Source organism: Saccopteryx bilineata, chromosome 2 (assembly GCF_036850765.1).
Source record: "Saccopteryx bilineata isolate mSacBil1 chromosome 2, mSacBil1_pri_phased_curated, whole genome shotgun sequence".
Taxonomy (NCBI): Eukaryota; Metazoa; Chordata; class Mammalia; order Chiroptera; family Emballonuridae; genus Saccopteryx; species Saccopteryx bilineata.
Genome location: NC_089491.1, coordinates 363,619,754 through 363,644,484, shown reverse-complemented (window position 1 = coordinate 363,644,484; position 24,731 = coordinate 363,619,754). Strand labels below are relative to the sequence as shown.

The window sequence follows — 24,731 nt, the reverse complement described above, 5'->3', positions numbered from 1 at the left end:
TGCCGGGTGGATCCTGGTCGGGCACCTGCGGGAGTCTGTCTGTCTCCCCGTTTCCAGCTTCAGGAAAGTACAAAAAAAAAAAATCTAAAAAAGTAAATAAAATTTTTTTAAAAATGTATTGTATAATAAATATGTATTTTCCGATGGCTTTAGGCGACCCCTGTGTTTTGGTCGTTCGACCACCGCCAGGGTCGAGACCCACAGGTTAAGAACCGCTGTCTTAGAGAGAGGGAGAGAAAGAGAAGCATTGATTTGTTTTTTTATGCATTCATTGGTTGATTCTTACATATGCCCTGACTGGGGATAGAACTCGCAACCTTGGCATGTCAGGACAATACTCTAACCCAGTGATTTTCAACCTTTTTTGAGCCGCGGCACATTTTTTACATTTACAAAATCCTGGGGCACACTACCTACCAAAATGACACAAAATGACACTCTAACTGTTAGAATTTATTTAAAGTTTAAATAAATTACATTTATTTAAAAAAAAAAAAAGTTGCCTGACCTGTGGTGGCGCAGTGGATAAAGCATCGACCTGGAATGCTGAGGTCACCGGTTCAAAAAACCCTGGGCTTGCCTGGTCAAGGCACATATGGAGTTGATGTTTCCTGCTCCTCCCTCCCCCTTCTCTCTCTCTCTCTCTCTCTCTCTCTCTCTAAACATTAATAAAATAAAAAATTAAATAAAAAAAAAAAAGTTAAGGCCCTGGCCGGTTGGCTCAATGGTAGAGCGTGGGCCTGGCGTGCGGAGGTCCCGGGTTCGATTCCCGGCCGGGGCACACAGGAGAGGCGTCCATCTGCTTCTCCAACCCTCCCCCTCTCCTTCCTCTCTGTCTCTCTCTTCCCCTCCCGCAGCGAGGCTCCATTGGAGCAAAGATGGCCCGGGCACTGGGGATGGCTCCTTGGCCTCTGCCCCAGGCACTAGAGTGGCTCTGGTCGCAACAGAGCGACGCCCCGGAGGGGCAGAGCATCGCCCCCTGGTGGGAAGAGCGTCGCCCCCTGGTGGGCGTGCTGGGTGGATCCTGGTCGGGCGCATATGGGAGTCTGTCTGTCTCTCCCCGTTTCCAGCTTCAGGAAAAAAAAAAAAGTTAAATAAAAAAAGGATAACCCCCTCATATATACAGTCCCATGTAACATCCCTCATATATACAGTCCCACGTAACATCCCCTTATAAATATAGTCCCACGTAACATCCCCTCATATACAATCCCACGTAACATCCCCTCATATACAGTCCCATGTAACCTCATAAATACAGTCCCATGTATCCCCTCATATATACAGTCCCGCTAATAGATACTGGAGCTTTCATCAAGGTTGTGGGTTCAAATCAATTTGGCAAATACTCTATATAGAGACTGGACAAAATCAAATTTAGAAAATGTTGGGTACTTGTGTGACATCATAAGTCCTCAGAGCATCTCTACTGTCAGATTGAGAAGTTTGCTTTCTAGGTACGGATTCTGATAAATACTAGAGTTTTCCCTGAGGTTGTGGGTTCAAATCCCATGGTCAGCTGGGTGCAGGGGCCTTGGTTCTGTTTTGATGGTGTATATAAGAGATTTGAGCTCTTTAAGAAGATGACCCTTCAGGAGGCCATATACAATATAGATAACATTGTGATGCATTGTATATCACCCTCTGCGGGGGCCTCTTTTAAAAAGAAAAAGGTCAAATATCTATATACACCATCAGGATAGACATAACCAGCTGAGGCTGAGGCTGAGGCTTCATCTAGTGGTGGCAACACTTACCCCCAGTCCTGACCAGGATTAGAAATCAGGGCCATGGGGAGGAGTAGCAGCTTCAACTACTCGCCACGGCCACACAATGACAAGTGCACGGCAGCCCGAGCGGGGACCTTCCTGGGTGTGGATGAGAGGTGGCCTACTATTGGTTCATCGCTAGTGCCCCCTGGCTGATAAGAGCACAGAGAAAGGCCTGGTGTTCAGGAGGCACTACAGGCCAGCATAGATGTGTGCTCAGACCTGGCTCATGCTTTCTCCCTCTCTCTTTCTTCTTCATGGTCCTCAGGCACCAAGAGCTACCAGGAGCATGGCCATCGGATGCTGCTCATCTGGCTGTCGGGATAAATCCTAGAAGGTGATGGTCAGTGAGCGTTCCCTGTGCCTCCACTCTTCTTGTTGCTGATAGCTGGAGGGGTTGTGAGGGGAATGTTTATGTTCAGATGGAGGCAACTGGCAGTAGGCCGTAGTTTGGGGACCCATGTTTAATTTCCCCATGGCATACCTGACCATGTCTCGTGGCACACTGGTTGAAAAACACTGCTCTAACTAACCAAGTTCCCTGGCCAGGGCTCTCATTTTGGAAAGAAGCATGAATAGGCCCTACAGCAGCGATTTTCAACCTTTTTCATCTCATGGCACACATAAACTAATTACTAAAATTCTTCAGCACGTCAAAAAATATATTTTTTGCCTGACCAGGAGGTGGCGCAGTGGATAGAGCGTTGGACTGGGATGCGGAAGACCCAGGTTCGAGACCCTGAGGTCGCCAGCTTGAGCATGAGCTCATCTGGGTTAAGCCAAAAAAAGCTCACCAGCTTGGACCTAAGGTCGCTGAGCAAGGGGTCACTTGGTCTGCTGAAGGCCCACAGTCAAGATACATATGAGAAAGCAATCAATGAACAACTAAGGTGTCGCAAGGAGAAACTGATGATTGATGCTTCTCATCTCTCTGCTTCTCCTGTCTGTCTGTCCTTATCTATCCCTCTTTCTGACTCTCTCTCTGTCCCTGTAAAATAATAATAATAAAAAAAATAAAGAATAAAAAATTTTTTAAATATATATTTTTTGCCAATCTGACAAAATAATAAGTATAATTTTGATTCATTCACACTTGATAGTTATTGTTGTGTTGGCTGTTGTCATTATTTTATTTGACAATCTAAGTGAGAGGAGGTCAGTGTGCCTGACTAAATATTCAGGTATTGCATGTTTTAAAAATTCTTGCTCTGAGCCCTGGCCAGATCACTCAGTTGGCTGGAGGTCATCCCAATACACCAGAGTTGCATCCCAATACATCAGGGCACATACAAGATTCAACTAATGAATGCATAAAATAGATGGAACAACAAATAGATTTCTCTTTCTCTCTCTCTCTCTCCCCCCTCCTTTTTCTAAAATCAATAGCCTGACCAATGGTGGTGCAGTGAATAGAGGGTAGAGGGTTGACCTGGGACACTGAAGTTGCAGGTTTGAAACCCTGAGGTCACCAGCTTAAGCACAGGTTCACCAGCTTGAGTGTGGGGTTGTCAACTTGAGTCACTGGTTTGAGCCCAAGATCACTGGCTTGAGCAACGTGTCACTGGCTTGGCTATAGCCCCTGGGTCGAGACACAAAGAGAAGCAATTTATAAACAACTGAAGTACTGCAACTACGAGGTGGTGCTTCTCATCTCTCTCCCCTCCTTTCTGTCACTCTCTCAAAAAAATAAAAATTAGCCTGACCAGGTGGTGGCATAATGGATAGAGTGTTGGCCTGGGATGCTGAGAACCCAGGTTCAAAACCCCAAGGTCCCCAGCTTGAGTGCAGGGTCACTGGCTTGAGCCTGAAATCATAAACATGACCCCATGTCGCTTGCTTGAGGCCCAAGGTCACTGGCTTGGCTAGAGCTCCCCAGTCAAAGCATGTATGAGAAAGCAATCAATGAAAAACTAAGGTGCTGCAACTATGATTTCATGCTTCTCTTCTCTCTCCCTGTCTGTCTGTCTGTATCTCTCAAAAAAAATAAATTAAAAGAATTAAAATCAATAAACACATTTTTTTGTTTGTTATTTTAAGTGATAATAGGGGAGATACAGAAATAGACTCCTACATGTGCCCCAACTGGGATCCACCTGGCAATCCCTGTCTGGGGTAGATGCTCTGCCCATCTGGGGCCATGTTCTCAAGCAAGCTATTTTTAGCACCTGAGGCAGAGGCTCCACAGAGCCATCTCAGTGCTCCGGGCCGATGAGCTTGAACCAATCGAGCCATGGCTTCAGGAGAGGAAGAGAGAGAAAGAGAAAGGAGGGGGTAGGGGGGAGAAGCAGATGGTTGCCTCTCCTGGGGACCTCGTCTAGGAGGTGATTGAACCTAGAATGCTGTGGGACACTGTGTGCCCTGACTGGGAATTGAAGCCGGGACTTCTACATGGGTTAATGCTCTACTGCTGAGCCAACCAGCCAGGGCTACAAACAAGTTTTTAACAAAAATGAAAATATAATTCTTGCCCTGGATGAGTAGATCAATTGGTTAGAGAATCATCCCTATACACAAAGGTTACGGGTTGATCCCTGATCGGGGCACATACAGAAATTATCCAATGAATGCATAAATAAGTAGAACAGCAAATCAGTCTTTCTCTTTCTCTTCCTCCCTCTCTCTCTCTCCCCCTTTCTCTCTCTCTAAAAATCAATTTTAAAAAATAATATTAATAAATAAATAAAATAAAAGTTCTGCAGCACTCGGCACACCAGTTGAAAACTGCTCTAAAAAAAAAAAAAAAAAAAAACTGCTCTAAAGTGAAGGTTGAGAATGCTGAAAATGAAGTATCAAAATGGTGCTAGAGCCTGACCTGTGGTGGCACAGTGGATAAAGCATTGACCTAGAACGTTGAGGTTGCTGGTTTGAAACCCTGGATTGCCCAGTCAAGGCACCTATAGGAAGCAAGTACTGTACTATGAGTTGATGCTTCCCGCTTCTCTCTCTCTCTCTCTCTCTCCCTGCTCTCAAAAATCAATAAAATAAAATATTTTTTAAAATATGATGTTGGCCTGACCAGGCGGTGGCGCAGTAGATAGAGCGTCGGACTGGGATGTGGAGGGCCCAGGTTCAAGACCCTGAGGTCGCCAGCTTGAACGCAGGCTCATCTGGTTTGAGCAAGGCTCACCAGCTTGAGCCCAAGGTCACTAGCTCGAGCAAAGGGTCTCTCAGTCTGCTATAGCCCCCCAGTCAAGGCACATATGAGAAAGCAATCAATGAACAACTAAGGAGCCACAACGAAGAATTGATGTTTCTCATCTCTCTCCCTTCCTGTCTGTCCCTATCTGTCCCTCTCTCTGATTCTCTCTGTCTCTGCCAAAAAAAAAAAAAAAAAAATGATGCTGAAAGCAATACAACCTGCTAGTCATTAATATTACTAATTCTGTAAAAGAAGCAGGTAGTTATAAGCAAATGCACATAATGAAATTCTCAGATACTGTACTAAGATACTAAGGGTTATTCTCTGAAGCACCTAGAAACATGAGGATTATTTTTCTCATCAGACACTTGTGACTTTTACATACACAGCTATTTGTTGCTGTGGGTAAACAGTGTATAAATTGGCATAATGCCATCTCTAGAAAAGCAAATCTACACAAAGGTACAGAACTCATATATCAACTGCCTCCCACCTAGGCAATTATATCTTGACATATGTAGAATATGATACAACAGGGTGGTGGGCAGTAGACAGGACATCCTGTGGTTAGGGCCTGTATCAATCCCAGAAGCTAGCTCCTGGCTTAGAAGAATTGTCATTACTTGCAGAAGTATTATTACCCTCTGGGATGAGAGCATATTTGGCACCTTAGGAGAATTGCAAAGCCAGAAAAGAAGAAGTATTAATATAGACATTATGTTCTGATGAATGAATGACTAAAAAGAAGGCCATAGCTGACCCTGAAGCTTCTGGGAACTAGAGCTTCCCAGCCTCACCACCATATGTAGTCCCCAGGAAGGCCTACTGGAATCTATATGAAGACAGCATATCTTCTTTTTTTTTCTCTCCGTTTTCTTTTTCTTTTTCTTTCTTTTTTTGAGAGAGAGAGAGAGGGAAAGAGAGAGAGCCAGGAAGGGAGAGAGATGAGAAGCATCAACTCACAGTTGCAGCACTTAAGTTGTTCATGGATTGCTTCATATATGCCTTGACCGGGGTGCTCCAGTTGAGCCACTGACCCCTTGCTTAAGACAGCAACCTTGGGTTCAAGCCAGGAAACTTGGACTTCAAGCCAGCAACCTTAGGATCGTGTTGATTAGGCCAGAGCAGTGATTTTCAACCGCCAGTCCTGCAGAGCCAGAAATTTCATGCCAGTTCACAAAATAATTAACCACTCCATTTTGATTATACAAAGATTATGGACCCAATAATCTTGGTTAAATTCATTTATTCTCAGGGTGATTTCTGCCTTATCAGTCCCCAAAATAATTCTCTCTAAGTCTAAAAAAGTTGAAAACCACTGGTTAGAGCATTGTCCTGAAAAGCAAAGGTACTGGGTTTGATCCCCAGTCAGAGCACATATGGTTCAGACCAATGTTGTCTGGCTCTCTGTCTCCCTTCCTTTCTCTCTAAAATCAATAAATAAATTTTAAATATATTTTTTAAAATAAATAAAATTAAGCCTGACCAGGCAGTGGCACAGTGGATGGAGCATCGGATTGGGACGTGGAGGACCCAGTTCGAAACCCCAAGGTCGTCGGCTTGAGCGCAGGCTCATCTGGTTTGAGCAAGTCTCACCAGCTAGAGCCTAAGGTCAATGGATTGAGCAAGGGGTTACTTGGTCTGCTGTAGCCCCCAGGTCAAGGCACATATGAAAAAGCAATCATAGAACAACTAAGGTGCTGCAAAACGAAGAATTGATACTTCTCATCTCTCTCCCTTCCTGTCTGTCCCTTTCTGTTCCTCTCTCTGTTTCTCTCTGTCTCTGTCTCTGTCACACACACACATACACAAAAAAAGAGGAACACTTACTGAGAGCCTGTATTGTGTTAAGTCTTGGATTCAAATGAACATATATTTTTATTATCATCTTCATTTTACAGAAGAGGAAAGCTGACATTCAAAGAGTTTGAATAACTTGTCCAAACTCGCACAGCTAATAAGTGGCAAACTGAGATATAAACCCAGGCAGTCTGTTTCATTTGTTTAGTCTCTCCTAACCTCACAGAATTTTCCCACAGTACCCTTTGAAGGAAAATTTCTAGGAAAGAAGAGAATTAACAAGGAAGGCACTGTGATTCATTTCCCCTAATTTTGTGTCATCCCTTGAATTCTTCCACAGTACTATTTGGTACCAGAACTGTAGTATTTAGTATTAAGTATTTAGTATGTGTTCCTTGGATAATGTATTTATGTAATTAAACTCTTCATTCAGTATTTAACCTGTAATTTCCCTTCACCTTAATTGCTGTTGAAATGCATTTCATTTTACTGGCCATGAAAGAAGGTTAATATTTTCCTGACTGCTGGCTGTCCTGTATTTAGTGGCAGCTTTTTGGTTTTGGGGCATATGGGTACCCAAAGGACATCATGTTCCGAAGAAGCTGTTTCTTCCACTTCTACAGAAAGCTGAAGTCTGGTGCCATTTGCAAACCATCAGTGCATTTGGCTGCCGTGGCTCTGCCAATCCTGTGTCACTCAGCTTCTCTGGACACACAGCCTCCATTCCTACAACAGCTTGGCCAGCTGGTTCTCACTACCTTCCAATAATTGTCCCCTCCCTGTCCTATATCATCAATTTTTCCCTCACCTGACCTGTGGTGGCACAGTGGCTAAAAGCATTGACCTGGAATGCTGAGGTCACAGGTTTTTTGTTGTTGTTGTTTTTATTTGTTTTGGAGTTTTTTTTGTATTTTTCCGAAGCTAGAAACGGGGAGAGACAGTCAGACTCCCGCATGCACCCGACTGGGATCCACCTGGCATGCCCACGAGGGGCAACGCTCTGCCCACCAGGGGGCGATGCTCTGCCCCTCCGGGGCGTCGCTCTGCCGCGACCAGAGCCACTCTAGCACCTGGGGCAGAGGCCAAGGAGCCATCCCCAGCACCCGGACCATCTTTGCTTCAATGGAGCCTCGGCTGTGAGAGGGGAAGAGAGAGACAGAGAGGAAGGAGAGGGAGAGGGGTGAAGAAGCAGATGGGCGCCTCTCCTGTGTGCCCTGGCCGGAAATCGAACCCAGGACTTCTGCACGCCAGGCCGACGCTCTACCACTGAGCCAACTGGCCAGGGCCTGAGGTCACAGGTTTGAAAACCAGGCTTGCATGGTCAAGGTACATATGGGAGTTGATGCTTCCTGCTCCTCCCCCCTTCCCTCTCTCTCTCTTCTCTCTAAAAATATTAAATAAAAAAAAATTTTCCTCTGTACTGGGTCATTGCCATGAACAAAATATTTTAAAAAAGAAAAGGAACCTGAACAGGCGGTTGCTCAGTGGGTGGAGTGTTGGCCTGGGACACTGAGGACTCAGGTTCAAAACCCCGAGGTCGCCAGCTTGAGTGCAGACTCACCAGCTTGAGCACAGGGTTGCTGGCTTGAGCATAGGATCATAGACATGATCTCATGGTCACTGGCTTGAGCCCAAAGGTTGCTGGCTTGAAGTCCAAGGTCACTGGCTTGAGTTCAAGGTCGCTGGGTTGAGTCCAAGGTCGCTGGCTTGAGCAAGGTGTCACTGGCTCTGCTGGAGCCCCCCTCCCCTTGTCAAGGCACATATGAGAAAGCAATCAATGAACTACTAAGGTGTCACAACGAAGAGTTGATGCTTCTCATCTCTCTCCCTTCTGTCTGTCCCTGTCTGCCTGTCTCTCTCTCTCTCTCTCTCTCTCTCGCTAAAAAAAAAAAAAAAAGCCTGACCTGTGGTGGTGCAGTGGATAAAGCGTTGATCTCGAATGCTGAGGTCACCAGTTCAAACCCTGGGCTTGCCTGGTCAAGGCACATATGGGAGTTGATGCTTCTTGCTCCTCCCCCTTTCTCTCTCTCTCTCTCACTTTTACTCTCTCTCCTCTCTAAAATGAATAAATAAATAAATAAATAAATAAAAGGAAATTCTCTTTTAACCACACTCCTCTCTCCCTCTCTTCTATTATCACTCCCTTGGGCTCTGCTTCCCTGGGAAGAGCTGTATATATATTCTGACTATCCTTAATTCTTCTCTCATTCTCTCTTTTATTTATAAATCTCCTTTTTGCTTGGATTAAAAAATACCTTTATTTATTTATTTATACTCTAATTATTGATTTTTAAAGAGAGGAGAGAGAGAGAGAGAAAGGGGGGGTAAGAATCATCAATTCATAGTCATTGCTTTCTGTATGTACCTTGACCAGGCAAGTCTAGGATTTTGGTTTTTTGTTTGTTTTTTTTTAATTTTTTTTTTTTTTTTCTGAAGCTGGAAACAGGGAGAGACAGTCAGACTCCCGCATGCGCCCGACCGGGATCCACCCGGCACACCCACCAGGGACAACGCTCTGCCCACCAGGGGGCGATGCTCTGCCCCTCCGGGGCAGCGCCTGGGGCAGAGGCCAAGGAGCCATCCCCATCGCCTGGGCCATCTTTGCTCCAATGGAGCCTTGGCTGCGGGAGAAGAGAGAGACAGAGAGGAAGGGGGGGGGGTGGAGAAGCAAATGGGCGCTTCTCCTATGTGCCCTGGCTGGGAATCAAACCCGGGTCCCCCGCACGCCAGGCTGACGTTCTACCACTGAGCCAACCAGCCAGGGCCAAGTCTAGGGTTTTGAACCTGTGACCTCAGCGTTCCAGGTCAACACTTTACTCACTGTACCATCACAGTCCAGGATATTTCTCATTTTCAAGATTCCAATTGAGAGGCTCCAAAAGATAAAAGGGGTGTTAGGCCACAAATTGTCCAAGGTATATCAAGTTCCACAAGCTGCTAAGGTAATCTGGGAGATCCTAAGTGACTAAACAGCTTCTCACTTTGTAGACCCTCTGCTTTTTCTCAAGAAAGTAATGACCTCCGGGAGGAGATAGCAATCGAGGTTTACAGGAGGGAAATCCAGGTAGGCTGCTCATCAGGAACATGGGCCTGCATAATGTGAAAACTGCATACTGTTGGAGGCTGCTGCTGATGCTGGACCAATCCAAAGTGGTTTTGGAAAAAGGATCCTGCAAGCCCCTAGGAAGCCCTGGTTAGTTAGCTCCGTTGGTTAGAGCATCGTCCTGATATGCAGAGGTTAATCCCAGTCAGGGTACTTATAGAAACAGATCAATGTTTCTCTCTTTCTCTCTTTAAAGATCAGTAAAATTTTTTTTTTCCTTTTTTTACAAGGACAAAGAGAGAGAGAGTCAGAGGGATAGATAGGGACAGACAGGAACTGAGAGAGAGATGAGAAGCATCAATCATCAGTTTTTTATTGTGACACTTTAGTTGTTCATTGATTGCTTTCTCATATGTGCCTTGACCATGGGCCTTCAGCAGACCAAGTAACCCCTTGCTGGAGCCAGCGACCTTGGGTCCAAGCTGGTGAGCTTTTTGCTCAAACCAGATGAGCCCGCGCTCAAGCTGGCGACCTCAGGGTCTCAAACCTGGGTCCTCTGCATCCCAGTCCGATGCTCTATCCACTGCGCCACAGCCTGGTCAGGCAATAATTAAAAAATTTTAAAAGTAAAATAAAAGGACCCTTATGGAAACCGGTGGAACACACGCGTGCGCGCGCACACACACACACACACACACCTCCTCCCACACGGGTTTCTCCAGCTGGGTGAAGTCAGGCGCGGTAAGAGAACGCTTCCTGTCCCTTGGCCTCGTGGGAGATGTAGTCTTTCAGGAAACGGGGCTAGAAGGGAAACTTTCGCAGTAGGAGTGTATATAGGATTCCAAAACCATGATCATGCTCAAACTCCGCTCATTTATCCCTCCCTTTTCTTGACCTCTGCCAGTACCCAGAGTTGTTCCTTCCGCACCGCTCTCCCTTGTCTAGTGTGTCTCCACCCTTTGAGCCAATCTAGCTCTCCCCGGCTCGTTCGCCTTTCTGCCTCTTCCACCAATCACAGCTGAGTTCCCGGCCAGTTCCCGGAGTGCTTTGCCGCTGCAATGGCTGCCACCGGCTGTCGTGGGGCTGCGCTCTTTCCAGCAGTGTTAGGGTTTTGGCAACTGGGTCCTGTCGCCGCGAGGGAGTGGGCGACGCGGTCCCTATCGCTCTTGGGCTGTCAGCGGAGGCGCGTGTACTGTGTCGCAGGCGCCACTTTCTCTGGTCCCCTTCTGGCCTCGGCTTCTAGACGTTATAGCCAGAACTCAGCTCTGGACTGCTTCCTCGGACTCTCTCAGCCCGACAATTCGTTGACTCCTCGCGTCCCGGCCGTGTCCATGCACAGAGGTAAAGGGCACAGATTTCTCCGGAACTGTCACAAGTTTTATCATTAAAAGTCCCGTATTGGGGAAACTCCTCAGCCTGGGGATATTATTTTTGGCCCGTGTTATGGAACACAATGTAAAGGCCTTCAGACAGGTGAGCAGTGAAAGATCTAACAGGAGAGAGATACCTGTTCTAACAATTTGCGAACCAGAGGGAACTCATCTAGTCACAACCAGAGACCTCACAAAGCACGAAATTGAAGGACCACAGCCCAAGTGGAGTTGTGGCTCTGTAGCCCCACATGGGAAGTAGACTATCCAATAAGTATCCCATGTACTTGCAAGACACTGGACTACACCTGGGAAATAACACCTTCTATTCAGGTGGGGAGTAGTATATATAGACTAGAGTCGATGTCCCTATAAACCAAGGTTGCAGAGTTCCATCCCCCCTTAGGGTGCATACAACTGACAAATGCATGGATAGGTGGAACAACATATCAATGTTTCTCTTTCTCAAATCAATAAAACTTTTTATTTATTTATATTTATTTTATTTATTTTTTTACAGAGACAGAGAGTGAGTCAGAGAGAGGGATAGACAGGGACAGACAGACAGGAACGGAGAGAGATGAGAAGCATCAATCATCAGTTTTTCATTGCGCATTGCGACACCTTAGTTGTTCATTGGTTGCCCTCTCATATATGCCTTGACCGCGGGCCTTCAGCAGACCGAGGAACCCCTTGCTGGAGCCAGCGATCTTGGATTCAAACTGGTGAGCTTTGCTCAAACCAGATGAGCCCTTGCTCAAGCTGGCGACCTCAAGGTCTCGAACCTGGGTCCTCCGCATCCCAGTCTGACGCTCTATCCACTGCGCCACCACCTGGTCAGGCCAATAAAACTTTTTAAAATATCTTCATTTTACATATGGGAAAACTCAGGATCACTTCTCTGCCTTTTGACTTAGGATCAGGCTTAGATATTTGTTCTTTTTTTTTTATTGATTTTAGAAAGAGGGGCCTGACCTGTGGTGGCGCAGTGGATAAAGCATCGACCTGGAAATGCTGAGGTCACCAGTTCGAAACCCTGGGCTTGCCTGGTCAAGGCACATAGGGGAGTTGATGCTTCCAGCTCCTCCCCCCCTTCTCTCTCTCTGTCTCTCCTCTTTCTCTCTCTCTCTCTCTCTCTCTTTCTCTCTCCCTCACCTCTCTAAAATGAATAAATTATAAAAAAAAGAAAAGAAAGAAAGAGGAAAGGGAAGATAGAAACAGTTTGTTGTGCCTGACCAGGCGGTGGCGCAGTGGCTAGAGCGTCAGACTGGGATGCAGAGGACCCGGGTTCGAGACCTCGAGGTCGCCAGCTTGAGTAAGGGCTCATCTGGTTTGATGAAAAGCCCACCAGCTTGAACCCAAGGTCGCTGGCTCCAGCAAGGGGTTACTCAGTCTGCTGAAGGCCCGCGGTCAAGGCACATATGAGAGGGCAATCAATGAACAACTAAGGTGTCGCAATGCGCAATGAAAAACTGATGATTGATGCTTCTCATCTCTCTCCGTTCCTGCCTGTCTGTCCCTGTCTATCCCTCTCTCTGACTCACTCTCTGTCTCTGTAAAAAAAAAAAAAAAAAAAGAAACAGTTTGTTGTTCCACTTATTTATGCATTTATTGGCTGATACTTGTATGTGCTCTGACCTTCAGGATCAAACCTACAACCTTTGCAGATTGGGAGGATGCTGTAACAAACTGAGCTACCTCGCCATGGCTTAGATATCTGTTCTTATCAGCTTAGAGGATAACATTATTATTTTTTATTATTTATTTTTTTAGGGGAGGACAGAGAGACAGACAGGGACAGCCAGACAGGAAGAGGGATGAGAAGCATCAACTCATAGTTGTGACACCTTAGTTGTTCATTGATTGCTTTCTCATATGTGCCTTGACCAGGGGGCTCCAACTGAGCCAGTGACCCCTTGCTCAAGTCAATGACCTTGGGCTTCAAGCCAGCAACCATGGGGTCATGTCTATGATCCCACACTCAAGCTGGATGAGTTTACACTCAAATCAGCGACCTCTGGGTTTTGAACCTGGGCCCTTAAGCATCCCAAGTTGATGCTCTATCCACTGCACCACTGCCTGGTCAGGCGAGGACAACATATTAAATGGACTTTTGGAGCAGGGAGATGGGAATAGGAGCTTGCTCTGTCCATGCCGCGCATCCACCCACTACTGCAATACCTCTTGCACTAGTTAGTACACCCTCTTGGGGTGGGGGAGGGAGAAGTAAGAATTTTAGAGAGGTTAGAGGACTTGATAAAGTTATATTAGTATAAACTAATTATTGGACAATGTCTCAAAGCCAGGTCTTGGCTTCAACCTGGTACATTAGTCTTGTATCCCTACTCCCTTTGTGGGTTGGTAGGACTGTGTACCTGACAGGATCTAGACTGTACCCTCTTACTCTCCTGCCCCCCCCAGATGAGCAGGATCTCCTCTTGGTTCATCATCCTGACATGCCTGAGAACCCCCGTGTCCTACGAGTGGTCCTCCTGGGTGCCCCGAATGCAGGGAAGTCAACGCTCTCCAACCAGCTGCTGGGCCGAAAAGTATGCTGCATCTTTGACCTTCTCCCACCTCCCTGCAACCACATAGATCCTTTTCATCTCTCTGAGTATTGTCATAGAGGGACCTGGGACCTCACTTGGGACTTCTTTGTTTTTGGCAGGTGTTTCCTGTCTCCAAGAAGGTGCATACTACTCGCTGCCAAGCTCTAGGGGTCATCACAGAGGAAGAGGCTCAGGTGGTAGGTACCTACAACAGGACATAGAGTGAAGCTAAGAGGGACTCTCTTAGTGTTAGACCTGAAGAAAAGTATATTTAGACTCACTTCTCTGAGGGAAGAGGGTCTTCTCTTCCTTTAGGCCTGGAGCAATTTTCTGTCTTGCCTCTCTGGTATCTAGTCAGAAAGGTTCATTTTCTCTTTACCGCCCCCTAATCTTCCATATATTCACAGTCATCATCTTTCTCCTGGATCCCATCTAGAATTTTTTTTAAAGATTAATTTATTCATTTTATAGAGAAGGGGGGGAGAAGCAGGAAGCATCAATTCCCATATGTGCCTTGACCAGGCAAGCCCAGGGTTTCAAACCAGTGACCTCAGTGTTCCAGGTCAACACTTTATCCTCTGCACCGCCACAGGTCAGACCCATCTGGAATGTAAACAAAGCGAGAGGGTAAAATCTAGTCAGCTTGGCCAAGAAGTTGGCGGGGGGGAGATGCAGGGGAAACAGTCATCAAGGGTGGCCTTTCTCTTGTTCCTAATCATAATCTTTTCTCCTGGGGCCTGGGGGTCTGGGCATCTCTCATTCCTGATTTTAGATTCTGCTTGATACACCTGGCCTGATCAGTCCTGTTAAACAGAAGAGGTAATAGTTATGGACACGAGGGTTGTAGGGAGAAAGGTATTGAAGAAGAGGTGGGGAGATTCCATTACAAAGGCTGGGAAACCCCCTTTTTTTCTTTTTGGAAAACCCCTTTATCACATCACATCCCTCATCAGGAGTTATTCAGTCATAAGGCTCTTCCTGACCTATGTACGTCTGTCCTTCAGGCACCATCTGGAGCCCTCTTTGTTGGAAGATCCATGGAAGAGTATGGAATCTGCTGATCTAGGTTAGGCTCAAGATGAGAATCTGAAGCCCAATTTACACTGTTCTGGCCTCTTATTCCTGATAGTTCGGGAGGTGGGTGGGGGTGTTAGCCAGATCCCATACCATTGGAAGTTCTTGTGGGGTGAGGAAAAGAGTGGTCATATCTTTTCCCTTCTCCCGACCCTGTTAACTTTCAGCTGTGGTTATTGTGGATGTCTCTGACAAGTGGACTCGGAACCAACTCAGCCCCCAAGTGCTCCGGTGCTTGACCCAGTTCTCCCAAGTCCCCAGCATTCTTGTCATGAACAAGGTGGGCACCACCTATCCGAGGAAGGGGTCTGTTTCCTTTTAAGGTCCCATCATGCTAACCACACACCCTCTGCCTATTCCCCATGCCCAGGTAGATTGCTTAAAGCAGAAGTCAGTTCTCTTGGAGCTCACGGCAGCCCTCACTGAAGGTGTGGTCAATGGCAAGAAGCTCAAGATAAGGCAGGCCTTCCACTCACAACCAGGCATCCATTGCCCCAGCCCAGCAGCTAAGGGCCCAAACACACCGTCTGTTGAAGGCCCTCAGAGAATTGGCTGGCCCCACTTCCAAGAGATCTTCATGTTGTCAGCCCTAAGCCAGGAGGATGTGAAAACACTAAAGGTCAGTCAGCCGTGGCCAATAGCCCAGCCTTTGGCTTCCACCACATGAAGACGAGCCTCAGAGTCCTTTCTGGAATTGAGAGTGAGTAGGAAAGTCCTGTTTGGTACTGTGATGCTCACCTACTCCCTTTGTGCCCATAGCAATACCTCCTTGCACAGGCCCGGCCAGGGCCCTGGGAGTTCCATAGTGAAGTCCTCACTAACCAGACACCTGAAGAGATCTGTGCCAACATCATCCGAGAGAAACTGCTAGAGCATCTGCCCCAGGAGGTGCCCTACAATGTGCAGCAGGTACAGGCCTGGTGAAAGGATCTGGGGGCTCTCCAACAGGTGCACACTCAGAGCAGGACAGCTGGATCCCAGAGAGATAGGGGTATGGACCTGCCTGACTAACCATGTTTCCTTGTGCAGAAAACAATTGTGTGGGAGGAAGGGCCAAGTGGAGAGCTGATGATCATACAGAGGCTTCTGGTGCCTAAAGAATCTCATATGGTAAGCAGGGCTGGGCTTGGAAGAGGGTCTAAGGCTCTATTAGGCAGGGTGCTTCCCTCACTGCTCGAGAGCCCTGAGAGCAGGCTTATGGTCTCTTTCTTTTATCCCACCCTCAGAGGATCCTGATTGGTCCAAAGGGGCACCTGATCTCCCAGATTGCAGAGGAGGTGGGCCGTGACCTCATGAACATCTTTCTTTGTGATGTTCGGCTACGACTTTCTGTGAAGCTCCTCACTTGACCACCCTCTGCTATGGCTCCCAAGACATCCCAGTCCAACGTTCTGCGGGAACCACTGACCAGAATTGCCATTGGCCGGGGCCTGCAAGGACTGGTGAGGGCACAGATACTGACTGACTGACTGACTGGCTGGCTCTGGCTGCCCTGGCTTGCCTAGTCTGCGGAGCCCCTGCCCGGCCATATCTTGTGTTGGAGGAAGGAACCTTAGCTTAGTCCTCAGGTAATTCCTCTCACTGGGTCTAGGTCTAAAAGTTGGCCCTTTGGTGGGAGCAGTGTCACCCTGCTTTCTCCTGGTATTGGTCCCAGAGTTTTTTTTTTTGTTTTTTTTTTTAAGGGTGGTCCCAGAGTTTTGCCCTGAGTTGCCAGTTGTTAGCAGAGGGGAGATCTTTTTCCTCTCCCCTCTGATCCTCCACCTTGAAGCAATATAAGGACCCATGTATCCTGAGTGAGAGTGTGCTTCCCACCTGCTTCCCAAGTCCTGATCCCTCCCACCCCATCATTCTCACCATTCTTGGATGCGAATAAAGTTAAAAGACAAGCATTCTGGTTCTTACCTTTATTTTCTTAAAACAGGAAAGAGAAAATTTACCCATTCCCTCACCCCCGCCCTGTTGTCTAACTGGAGTCTCCCTCCCTTCCAGTAGTCTGCTCCAGAGTCCTGAGGTCTCTTCTTGGCACGTTTTCTGGGTGCAGCAAGAGAACCGTTACCATTACTAAACTCAGTAATGGTAACGGTTTCCTCACCATTCCCAAGTGCCCTGTCAGCGTACAGGCGGTGATGGTGAGCATGGTGGGCTTGTGGTATCCTCTGCGCTTCTCGTTAGACTCCAGAGCTGGGGGGTACCCGGACTAGTACATCATCTATACTGTAGTGTCTCATTGCAAACTTACAGTATATGATGATATCCCAGCCAGGGCCCTACGGGGGCCACAAGGAGCATGGCTTGGAGAACACTGTGGCAGGGAAAGCCGGGGGCCTGGGGGTAGAGCAGGACAGGTCAAGGCTGGACACACACAGCTCCCTGGTCCTTGCATCTTGATTCTGTAATCAAGGACTTTCCAAGTGGGTTGGGGGAAGGGCACTGGCCCAAAGAACTCTGCAGAGCAAGAATCTGTTAAGATTGCCTTAGGGACCCAGCACCAGAGCTAAACCAGAGATCACATAATGAGGCAGAAGGTTGCCTCTGGTCAGATCAACAGACAGACAGACCCAGAGGAGGGGCACTTACCTAGAGCAGGAACTGCAGACTGGGGAGGTACAGAGGCCTTGTCCCTGCCTCTGCACTCAAAGTGCTCGCCTTTTAATCTACTGGCCCCTCCCCTGGGTGGGGCACTTTCCCCAGGGAAGGCCTTGCCTCTTAACCCTTTCCCTGCTGAATACCTTAAGGAGGGTCGCTGACCCCTTTCCCTAGTAGGCCCTTTCTCACATACTCTTTTATGACATTTGTAAGCCTAGTTCTTCACTCTCATCCTCAAGAAGCTGGTCGTTCATCTGCTGGGCCAGGGAGGAGAAAGAACAGCCTCATGCCATCCTTCAGGGTTAATTGCTAACCACCCCTGGTGGAAGTTGGGTGTTTTGTTTTTATTTTTTTGGTGGTAGGAGACCGTTAGTTGAATCTCTATAAGGCAGGGAGGGTCCTTACAACTGGATCTCTGGATTCCTGGAGCAAGCTCTGGTCTAAATTTTAGTGCTCAAGTCCCTGCCTACAGTTATGCTGACAAGGAGGCCAGACTTAGGCAGGCAGAACCCTTGCCCACCTCTGCTATAGCAAGATCCAGTGGAAGGGGAGGCCCTCTGCTGGGAGATTTGAAGGCAGCTGATTCCCAGACTTGGAGCCAGCATAAGAATGGGTAGGGTCTGTCATTCAGAAATTAAGACACTTAGAGTATTTGGTTTGCTGTCTCTAGGGAAGATGAGACTCCTTGGGTAGAGACTCCTCAACGTAGGGCTTCTGTTATCTAGGCCCCCATTCTGGGGTGGGGTAGGGCTCCCAGAATGGGGTGCTTCTTTGCTCTTTTCCTTATTCTAGACCAGGGGTCCCCAAACTTTTTACACAGGGGGCCAGTTCACTGTCCCTCAGACCGTTGGAGGGCCGGACTATAAAAAGAACTATGAACAAATCCCTATGCACACTGCACATATCTTATTTTAAAGTAAAAAAACAAAATGGGAACAAATACAATATTTAAAATAAAGAACAAGTAAATTTAAATCAACAAACTGACCAGTATTTCTTTTTTTTTTTTTTTAATTTTTTTTTTTTATTTATTCATTTTAGAGAGGAGAGAGAGAGACAGAGAGAGAGGAGAGAGAGACAGGGGGGAGGAGCTGGAAGCATCAACTCCCATATGTGCTTTGACCAGGCAAGCCCAGGGTTTCAAACCGGCGACCTCAGCATTTCCAGGTCGACGCTTTATCCACTGCGCCACCACAGGTCAGGCCTGACCAGTATTTCAATGGGAACTATGGACCTGCTTTTGGCTAATGAGATGGTCAATGTCTGGTTCCATATTTGTCACTGGTAGCTGTAACAAGTGATATGATGCGCTTCCGGAGCCCTGACGCGTGTGTCCCGTGTCACCGGAAGTAGTACTGTACGTGAGCGATGCTGTGCTTTGCGTGCACATCCGCATCCTGTGCTCCTCTCACTAACCACCAATGAAAGAGGTGCCCCTTCCGGAAGTGCAGCAGGGGCGGGTAAGTGGCCTCAGGGGGCCACATGCAGCCCCAGGCCATAGTTTGGGGACTCCTGTTCTAGACAGTCTGGTCTGTGTTCTAGGAGATGGTTATACCCCTTCTCTGCAGGGGCATATGAGGCCAGAATGGGAAGTGGGAGGAGAGACCCAACAACCTTCGTTTGGTTCCTTGGAGAGTTCCTATTTGCTGATACTACAGAACCTTGGCACATGTTTTTCCCTGTTTGGCATAATCTTTCCTCCTTTCTTGTCTAGTTAGCTCCTATTCCCACCTTAAGGAAGTCTTCCCTGGTTTAGTTAAATCCCCCTGTTATGGGCTTATTTACTTAATTACTTTTTTTTTTTTTTTTTACAGAGACAGAGAGAGTTACAGAGAGGGATAGATAGGGACAGACAGGAACGGGGAGAGAGATGAGAACCATCAATCATCAGTTTTTTTGTTGCAATACCGTAGTTGTTCATTGATTGCTTTCTCATATGTGCCTTGACCGCAGGTCCTCTGCAGACTAAGTAACCCCTTGCTAGAGCCAGCGACCTTGTGTCCAAACTGGTGAGCTTTTTGCTCAAACCAGATGAGCCCACGCTCAAGCTGGCGACCTCAGGGTCTTGAACCTGGGTCTTCTGCATCCCAGTCCAACGCTCTATCCACTGCACCACCACCCGGTCAGGCTTAATTACTTTTTTTTGAGGGTGGGGGGAAGGGAGAGAGATGAGAAGCATTAACTTGTAGTTACATCTCTTCAGTTGTTCATTGATTGCTTCTCATAAGTGCCTTGATGGGGGGGGGCCCTCAGGCTAAGCCAGTGACCCATTGCTCAAGCCAGCAACCTTGAGATCATGTTGATGGTCCCTCCCTGAAGCTGGTGACCCCACACTCAAGCTGGCGAACCTGTGATCAAGCTGGCAATCTCAGGGTTTTGACCCTGGGACCTCAGCGTCCCAGTTTGATACTCTATTTATGGTACCACTACTAGTCAGGCTCATGGAATTTTTTTTTTTTTTTTTTTTTTTTTTTTAGAGAGAGAAAGGGAGAGAGAAACATCCATTTGTTGTTTTACTTATTTATACATTCATCGGTTAATTCTTGTGTGTGCCCTGACCAGGGATCAAACCCACAACCTTGGCATATTGGGAGAATGCGCTAACCAACCGAGCCAACCAGCTAGGGCTCATGGAATATTCTTTTTTTTTTTTCTTTTTTCTTTTTGTTTTTTGTTTTTTTTAATTTATTTATTCATTTTTTAGAGAGGAGAGGGAGAGATAGAGATAGAGAGAGAGAGGAGAGACAGAGAGAGAGAAGGGGGGGAGGAGCTGGAAGCATCAATTCCCATATGTGCCTTGACCAGGCAAGCCTAGGGTTTCGAACTGGCGACCTCAGCATTTCCAGGTCGACGCTTTATCCACTGTACCACCACAGGTCAGACTCATGGAATATTCTTGAAAGCAGATGAAGGCCATTGAGAGAGCCTCGGTTTAGAGATAACAGACCTTGAGTGACAATCCCAGGTCTATTGCATCCATTTCTGTGACTTTGGACCAAATGCCCTCGGCTTCAGTTTCCTCAAATATAAGATAAGAGCTATCCATACCCACCTCTTAGTTACCAGGATATAAGCACTGTTAAAGAGAAAATCACAGGCCCAAAATGATGTTACTCATGCTAAAAGCCCATGATACCAAACCTATTTATTACCTGATCTAATTGAAGTTTCATCCTTTCCCAGAAATGTAATAATCAACCAGTCTAGAATTTTCTGGTCAAGCACCAGTAAGGTAATCAATCTGTCATGTGGGCCCTCTCTGTTGTTCATAGAAAGAAGAGGCCATCTGTATGACAAAAACTCTTCCCATTCTCTCCCCACCCCTAAATAAAAGGCACCACAATAATCCTTTCTTTTGTTAATAGCTCCATTGCTCCATCCTTTTTCCTATAAAAACCTTTCATTTTGAGCTGTGGCTGGTGGTTTAGTAGCTAGAGCATCTCCCCAGCGTATGAATATCCTGGGTTCAATCCCTGGTCAGGGCACACAGGAGAGGCAACTATCTGCTTCTCTCTCCTTCCCTCCCCTCCCTTCTCTCCCTATTCTCCTCCCACAACCAGTGGCCAGTGGCTCAATTGGTTTGAGCTGAGGATAGCTTGGTTGGTCCAAGTGCATCAGCCTCAGGTGCTAAAAATAGCTGGGTGGATCCCTGTCCTGGGGGTGCTTACGGGAGTCTGCCTCACTATCTCCCTTCCTCTCACCTAAACAACAACAACAACAACAAACCCTTTCATTTTGTACAACCCTTCAGAGCACCTTTCTACAGTAGTTGCTAGATGGGATTCATGAATTCCTTAAAGCCAATTAGACCTTCAAATTTACTTGGTTGATTTTTATTTTAATTGATTGATTTTAGAGAGACAGGAAAGGAGGGAGAGAAGGAAGCATTTATTTGTTGTTCTAGTTCGTTGTGTGTTCGTTGATCACTTCCAGTATGTGCCCTGACCTGCACATTATGGGAATCAAACCTGCAACCTTAGTATTTCAGGAAGACACTCTAAACTAACTGAGCTAATTGGCCAGGGCTGAATTTTATTTTTTTGAGAGAGGAAGAGGGGGACAGAGAGAGAGAGAGAGGTGAATATTTTTGGGGGGTGCAGGGAGAGAGAGACAGGAACATTGAGCTTCTCCAGTATGTGTCCTGACCAGGAATTGAACCAGCAGCCTCCACACTCTGGGAAGACACCAACTGAGCTATCCGGCCAGGGCTTAAATTTTTTTTTTTTTTTTTAGAGACTGAAAGAAGAGAGAGAGGAGGGGTAAGGGAAGCATTCATTAGTTGTTCCACTCAGTCATACATTCATTGGTTGCTTCTTGTATGTGCCCTGACTGGGGATCAAACCTGCAGCCTTATAGTTTTGGGATGATGCTCTTAACCAGCTAAGCTGACCGGCCATGGCGAATTTTATTTTATTTTATTTTATTTATTTTTTATATATTTTTTTAAATTTATTCATTTTTAGAGAGGAGAGAGAGACAGAGAGAGAGAGAAGGGGGGAGGAGCTGGAAGCATCAACTCCCATATGTGCCTTGACCAGGCAAGCCCAGGGTTTTGAACCAGCGACCTCAGCATTTCCAGGTCAACACTTTATCCACTGCACCACCACAGGTCAGGCTCGAATTTTATTTTTTAACAACACTCATCTCAAACCTACATCAGGCCTGGCCTGTGGTGGCACAGCGGATAAAGTGTTAACCTGGAATGCTGAGATCACTGGTTTGAAACCCTGGGCTTGCCTGGTCAAGACACATATGGGAGTTGATGCTTCCTGCTCCTCTCCCCTTCTCTCTCTCTCTCTTTCCTCTCTAATGAATAAATAAAGTCTTTTAAAAAAGTTAAAAATAACCCAGATCAGAGCCTACAATGTGTAGAACCAATGTCAGTTTCCTTTCCTCCTTTTCTCTGCCTCATGACTGTGGCTGGGGGCAAGGTATCACTTATCTGAACTTTGGTGGTAATGTATACCTCACCAAGTTGTAAGAAGTAAGCAAGAAATAAGTGGGCCTGACCTGTGGTGGCGCAGTGGACAAAGTGTTGACCTGGAATGCTGAGGTTGCCGGTTTGAAATCCTGGGCTTGCCTGGTCAAGGCATATACGGGAGTTGATGCTTCCTGCTCCTCCCCCCTTTCTCTCTCTGTCTCTCTCTCTCTCTTCTCCCCCCCCCCCCCGTCTCTAAAATGAATAAATTTAAAAAAAAATTAAAATTAGAAATATGTGTAAGAAAACTTTATAAACCCAGATCCTCTAACCAAGTGAGGAATTATCATTATGTCTGCTCTTGCCTCCCTGTGACCCCCTTTCCTATCCTGTGACCCCTCCTGTCAGCCCACCTTTACTCAAAGACCCCACAGATAAATAGTTCAGTCTCCTTTACCAGAGTAAAGACTTCATGCATCAGGGTCAAACTTAATAAACTTAATACCATTCACTGTCTAGGCTTCTGCTTAATCCCTGAGGGTCAAGTCCATGCACAGATCCCAGGGGTCCTGGAGGAAAACAATATCTTAGCCAACCAGAGAGCCTGTGACTGTGGCCCCTCGCCAGGGTGGAGGGGGCTGTGACCAGGGTGTGGGCTGGAGGAGAGTCTGAGCCTGGGTGGGGTGGTCTGGGGGTCCTGATAAGCAGAGTTCTGGCTATCAGGGTGGGGGCCCCTCTGTTTATCAGGAGCCAGCAGGAGCTACAGTAGGACCTGAGGACATTTCCCGCCATCTCCCTGGTGGCTGCTTTTTAATCCCTGTGCCTTCTAAGAGCCCTAAAAGGGGTTAGGATGGGAGACTTACTCCCTTTTTCTAAGTCACACGGAGACTCTGCCCCTTGCATAGCTAGCATGGGGTTGGGGTCCTTGGATTCAGCCTTGCATTCTAACAGCTTTTACTTTAGACTAGGAGTTTCATGGCTCTCCAGAGGCCGGGGTGAGCTGGTCTAGGACCTTATCCTTCTAAAGTTTAATTCTAGTCCCTTCCATTTTCAGCCCTTATAATTTAAAAAAATAAGATAAAAAGAGTAATTTTACTCAACTAAGAGTAATTTTACTATGTGAATTGATTTTAAACTTTTTATATATGAACACACATGTATACATACTATGTATATAAACTAACACTTAGTTCTTTTGTTTTTAAGATTTTATTTATTCATTTTAGAGAGAGGGGACAGAGAGAGAAGGGAAGGAGGAGCAGAAAGCATCAACTCCCATATGTGCCTTGACCAGGCAAGCCCGGGGTTTTGAACCGGCAACCTCAGCATTCCAGGTCAATGCTTTTACCCACTGCACCACCACAGGTCAAGCCACTTAGTTTTTTTAATTTTTATTTATTTATTTATTTTTACAGAGGCAGAGATAGACAGGGACAGACAGACAGGAATGGAGAGAGATGAGAAGCATCAATCATTAGTTTTTCGTTGCGACTTCTTAGTTGCTCATTGATTGCTTTCTCATATGTGCCTTGACCACGGGCCTTCAGCAGACCGAGTAACCCCTTGCTGGAGCCAGCGACCTTGGGTCCAAGCTGGTGAGCTTTGCTCAAACCAGATGAGCCAGCGCTCAAGCTGGCGACTTCAAGGTCTCGAACCTGGGTCCTTCTGCATTCCAGTCCGATGCTCTATCCACTGCGCCACCACCTGGTCAGGCCACTTAGCTTTTTTAAATGTTTATTTTATTGATTTTAAAGAGAGAGGAATGGAGAGAGCCTACAACTTTCAGCCCTTGACTCTATTTGTGTGTGTGTGTGTGTGTGTGACAGAGACAGAGAGAGGGACAGATAGAGACAGACAGACAGGAAGGGAGAGAGATGAGAAGCATCAATTCTTCATTGCGGTACCTTAGTTGTTCAGTTATTACTATCTCATATGTGCCTTGACTGGGGTGGGGGGGTGGCTACAGCAGACCAAGTGACCCTTTGCTCAAGCCAGTGACCCTGCGCTCAAGCTGGTGAGCCTTGCTCAAACCAGATGAGTCCGCACTCAAGCCAGCGACCTTGGGGTTTTGAACCTGGGTCCTCTACATCCCAGTCGGATGCTCTATCCACTGCACCACCGTCTGGTCAGGCTCAGCCCTTGACTCTTATGTAAATCTTTGGATGAAATCCTTAAATCATATAGAAGTTAAAGAGTCCTTTAAAATCATGGAGTTCAACTTCCTCATTTATATAGTCCAGAGAAGGGGAGAAAATCATTCAATGACACAGGGTTTCCTTCACCTCTCAGCATCAGGGAACCTAGAACCCTGAGGAACTGGAAGGCAGCAGCAGATACCCACAGATAGGTACACAAACACACATAAAACACGTAGAACACATATGCACACATATGCAAACATACAGCACATATATGTGATGGCCACATAGACACACAAACATGGGGATACAGTACACACATTAAAAAAATAGATTCATGCCTGA

General features: G+C 46.7%; 1 protein-coding gene across 1 annotated transcript; it reads left to right on the top strand.

Annotated features, from left to right (window-relative positions):
• The first annotated feature begins 10,771 nt into the window (after positions 1–10,771).
• ERAL1 (Era like 12S mitochondrial rRNA chaperone 1) lies at positions 10,772–16,630 on the top strand. Its single transcript, XM_066263192.1, has 10 exons — positions 10,772–11,092; positions 13,543–13,670; positions 13,790–13,867; positions 14,443–14,489; positions 14,675–14,736; positions 14,912–15,024; positions 15,115–15,363; positions 15,504–15,653; positions 15,774–15,854; positions 15,971–16,630. Exons 1-10 carry the CDS (start codon positions 10,810–10,812, stop codon positions 16,091–16,093), a joined length of 1,314 nt encoding a protein of 437 aa, XP_066119289.1. The 5' UTR covers positions 10,772–10,809; the 3' UTR covers positions 16,094–16,630.
• The last annotated feature ends 8,101 nt before the right edge of the window (positions 16,631–24,731 follow it).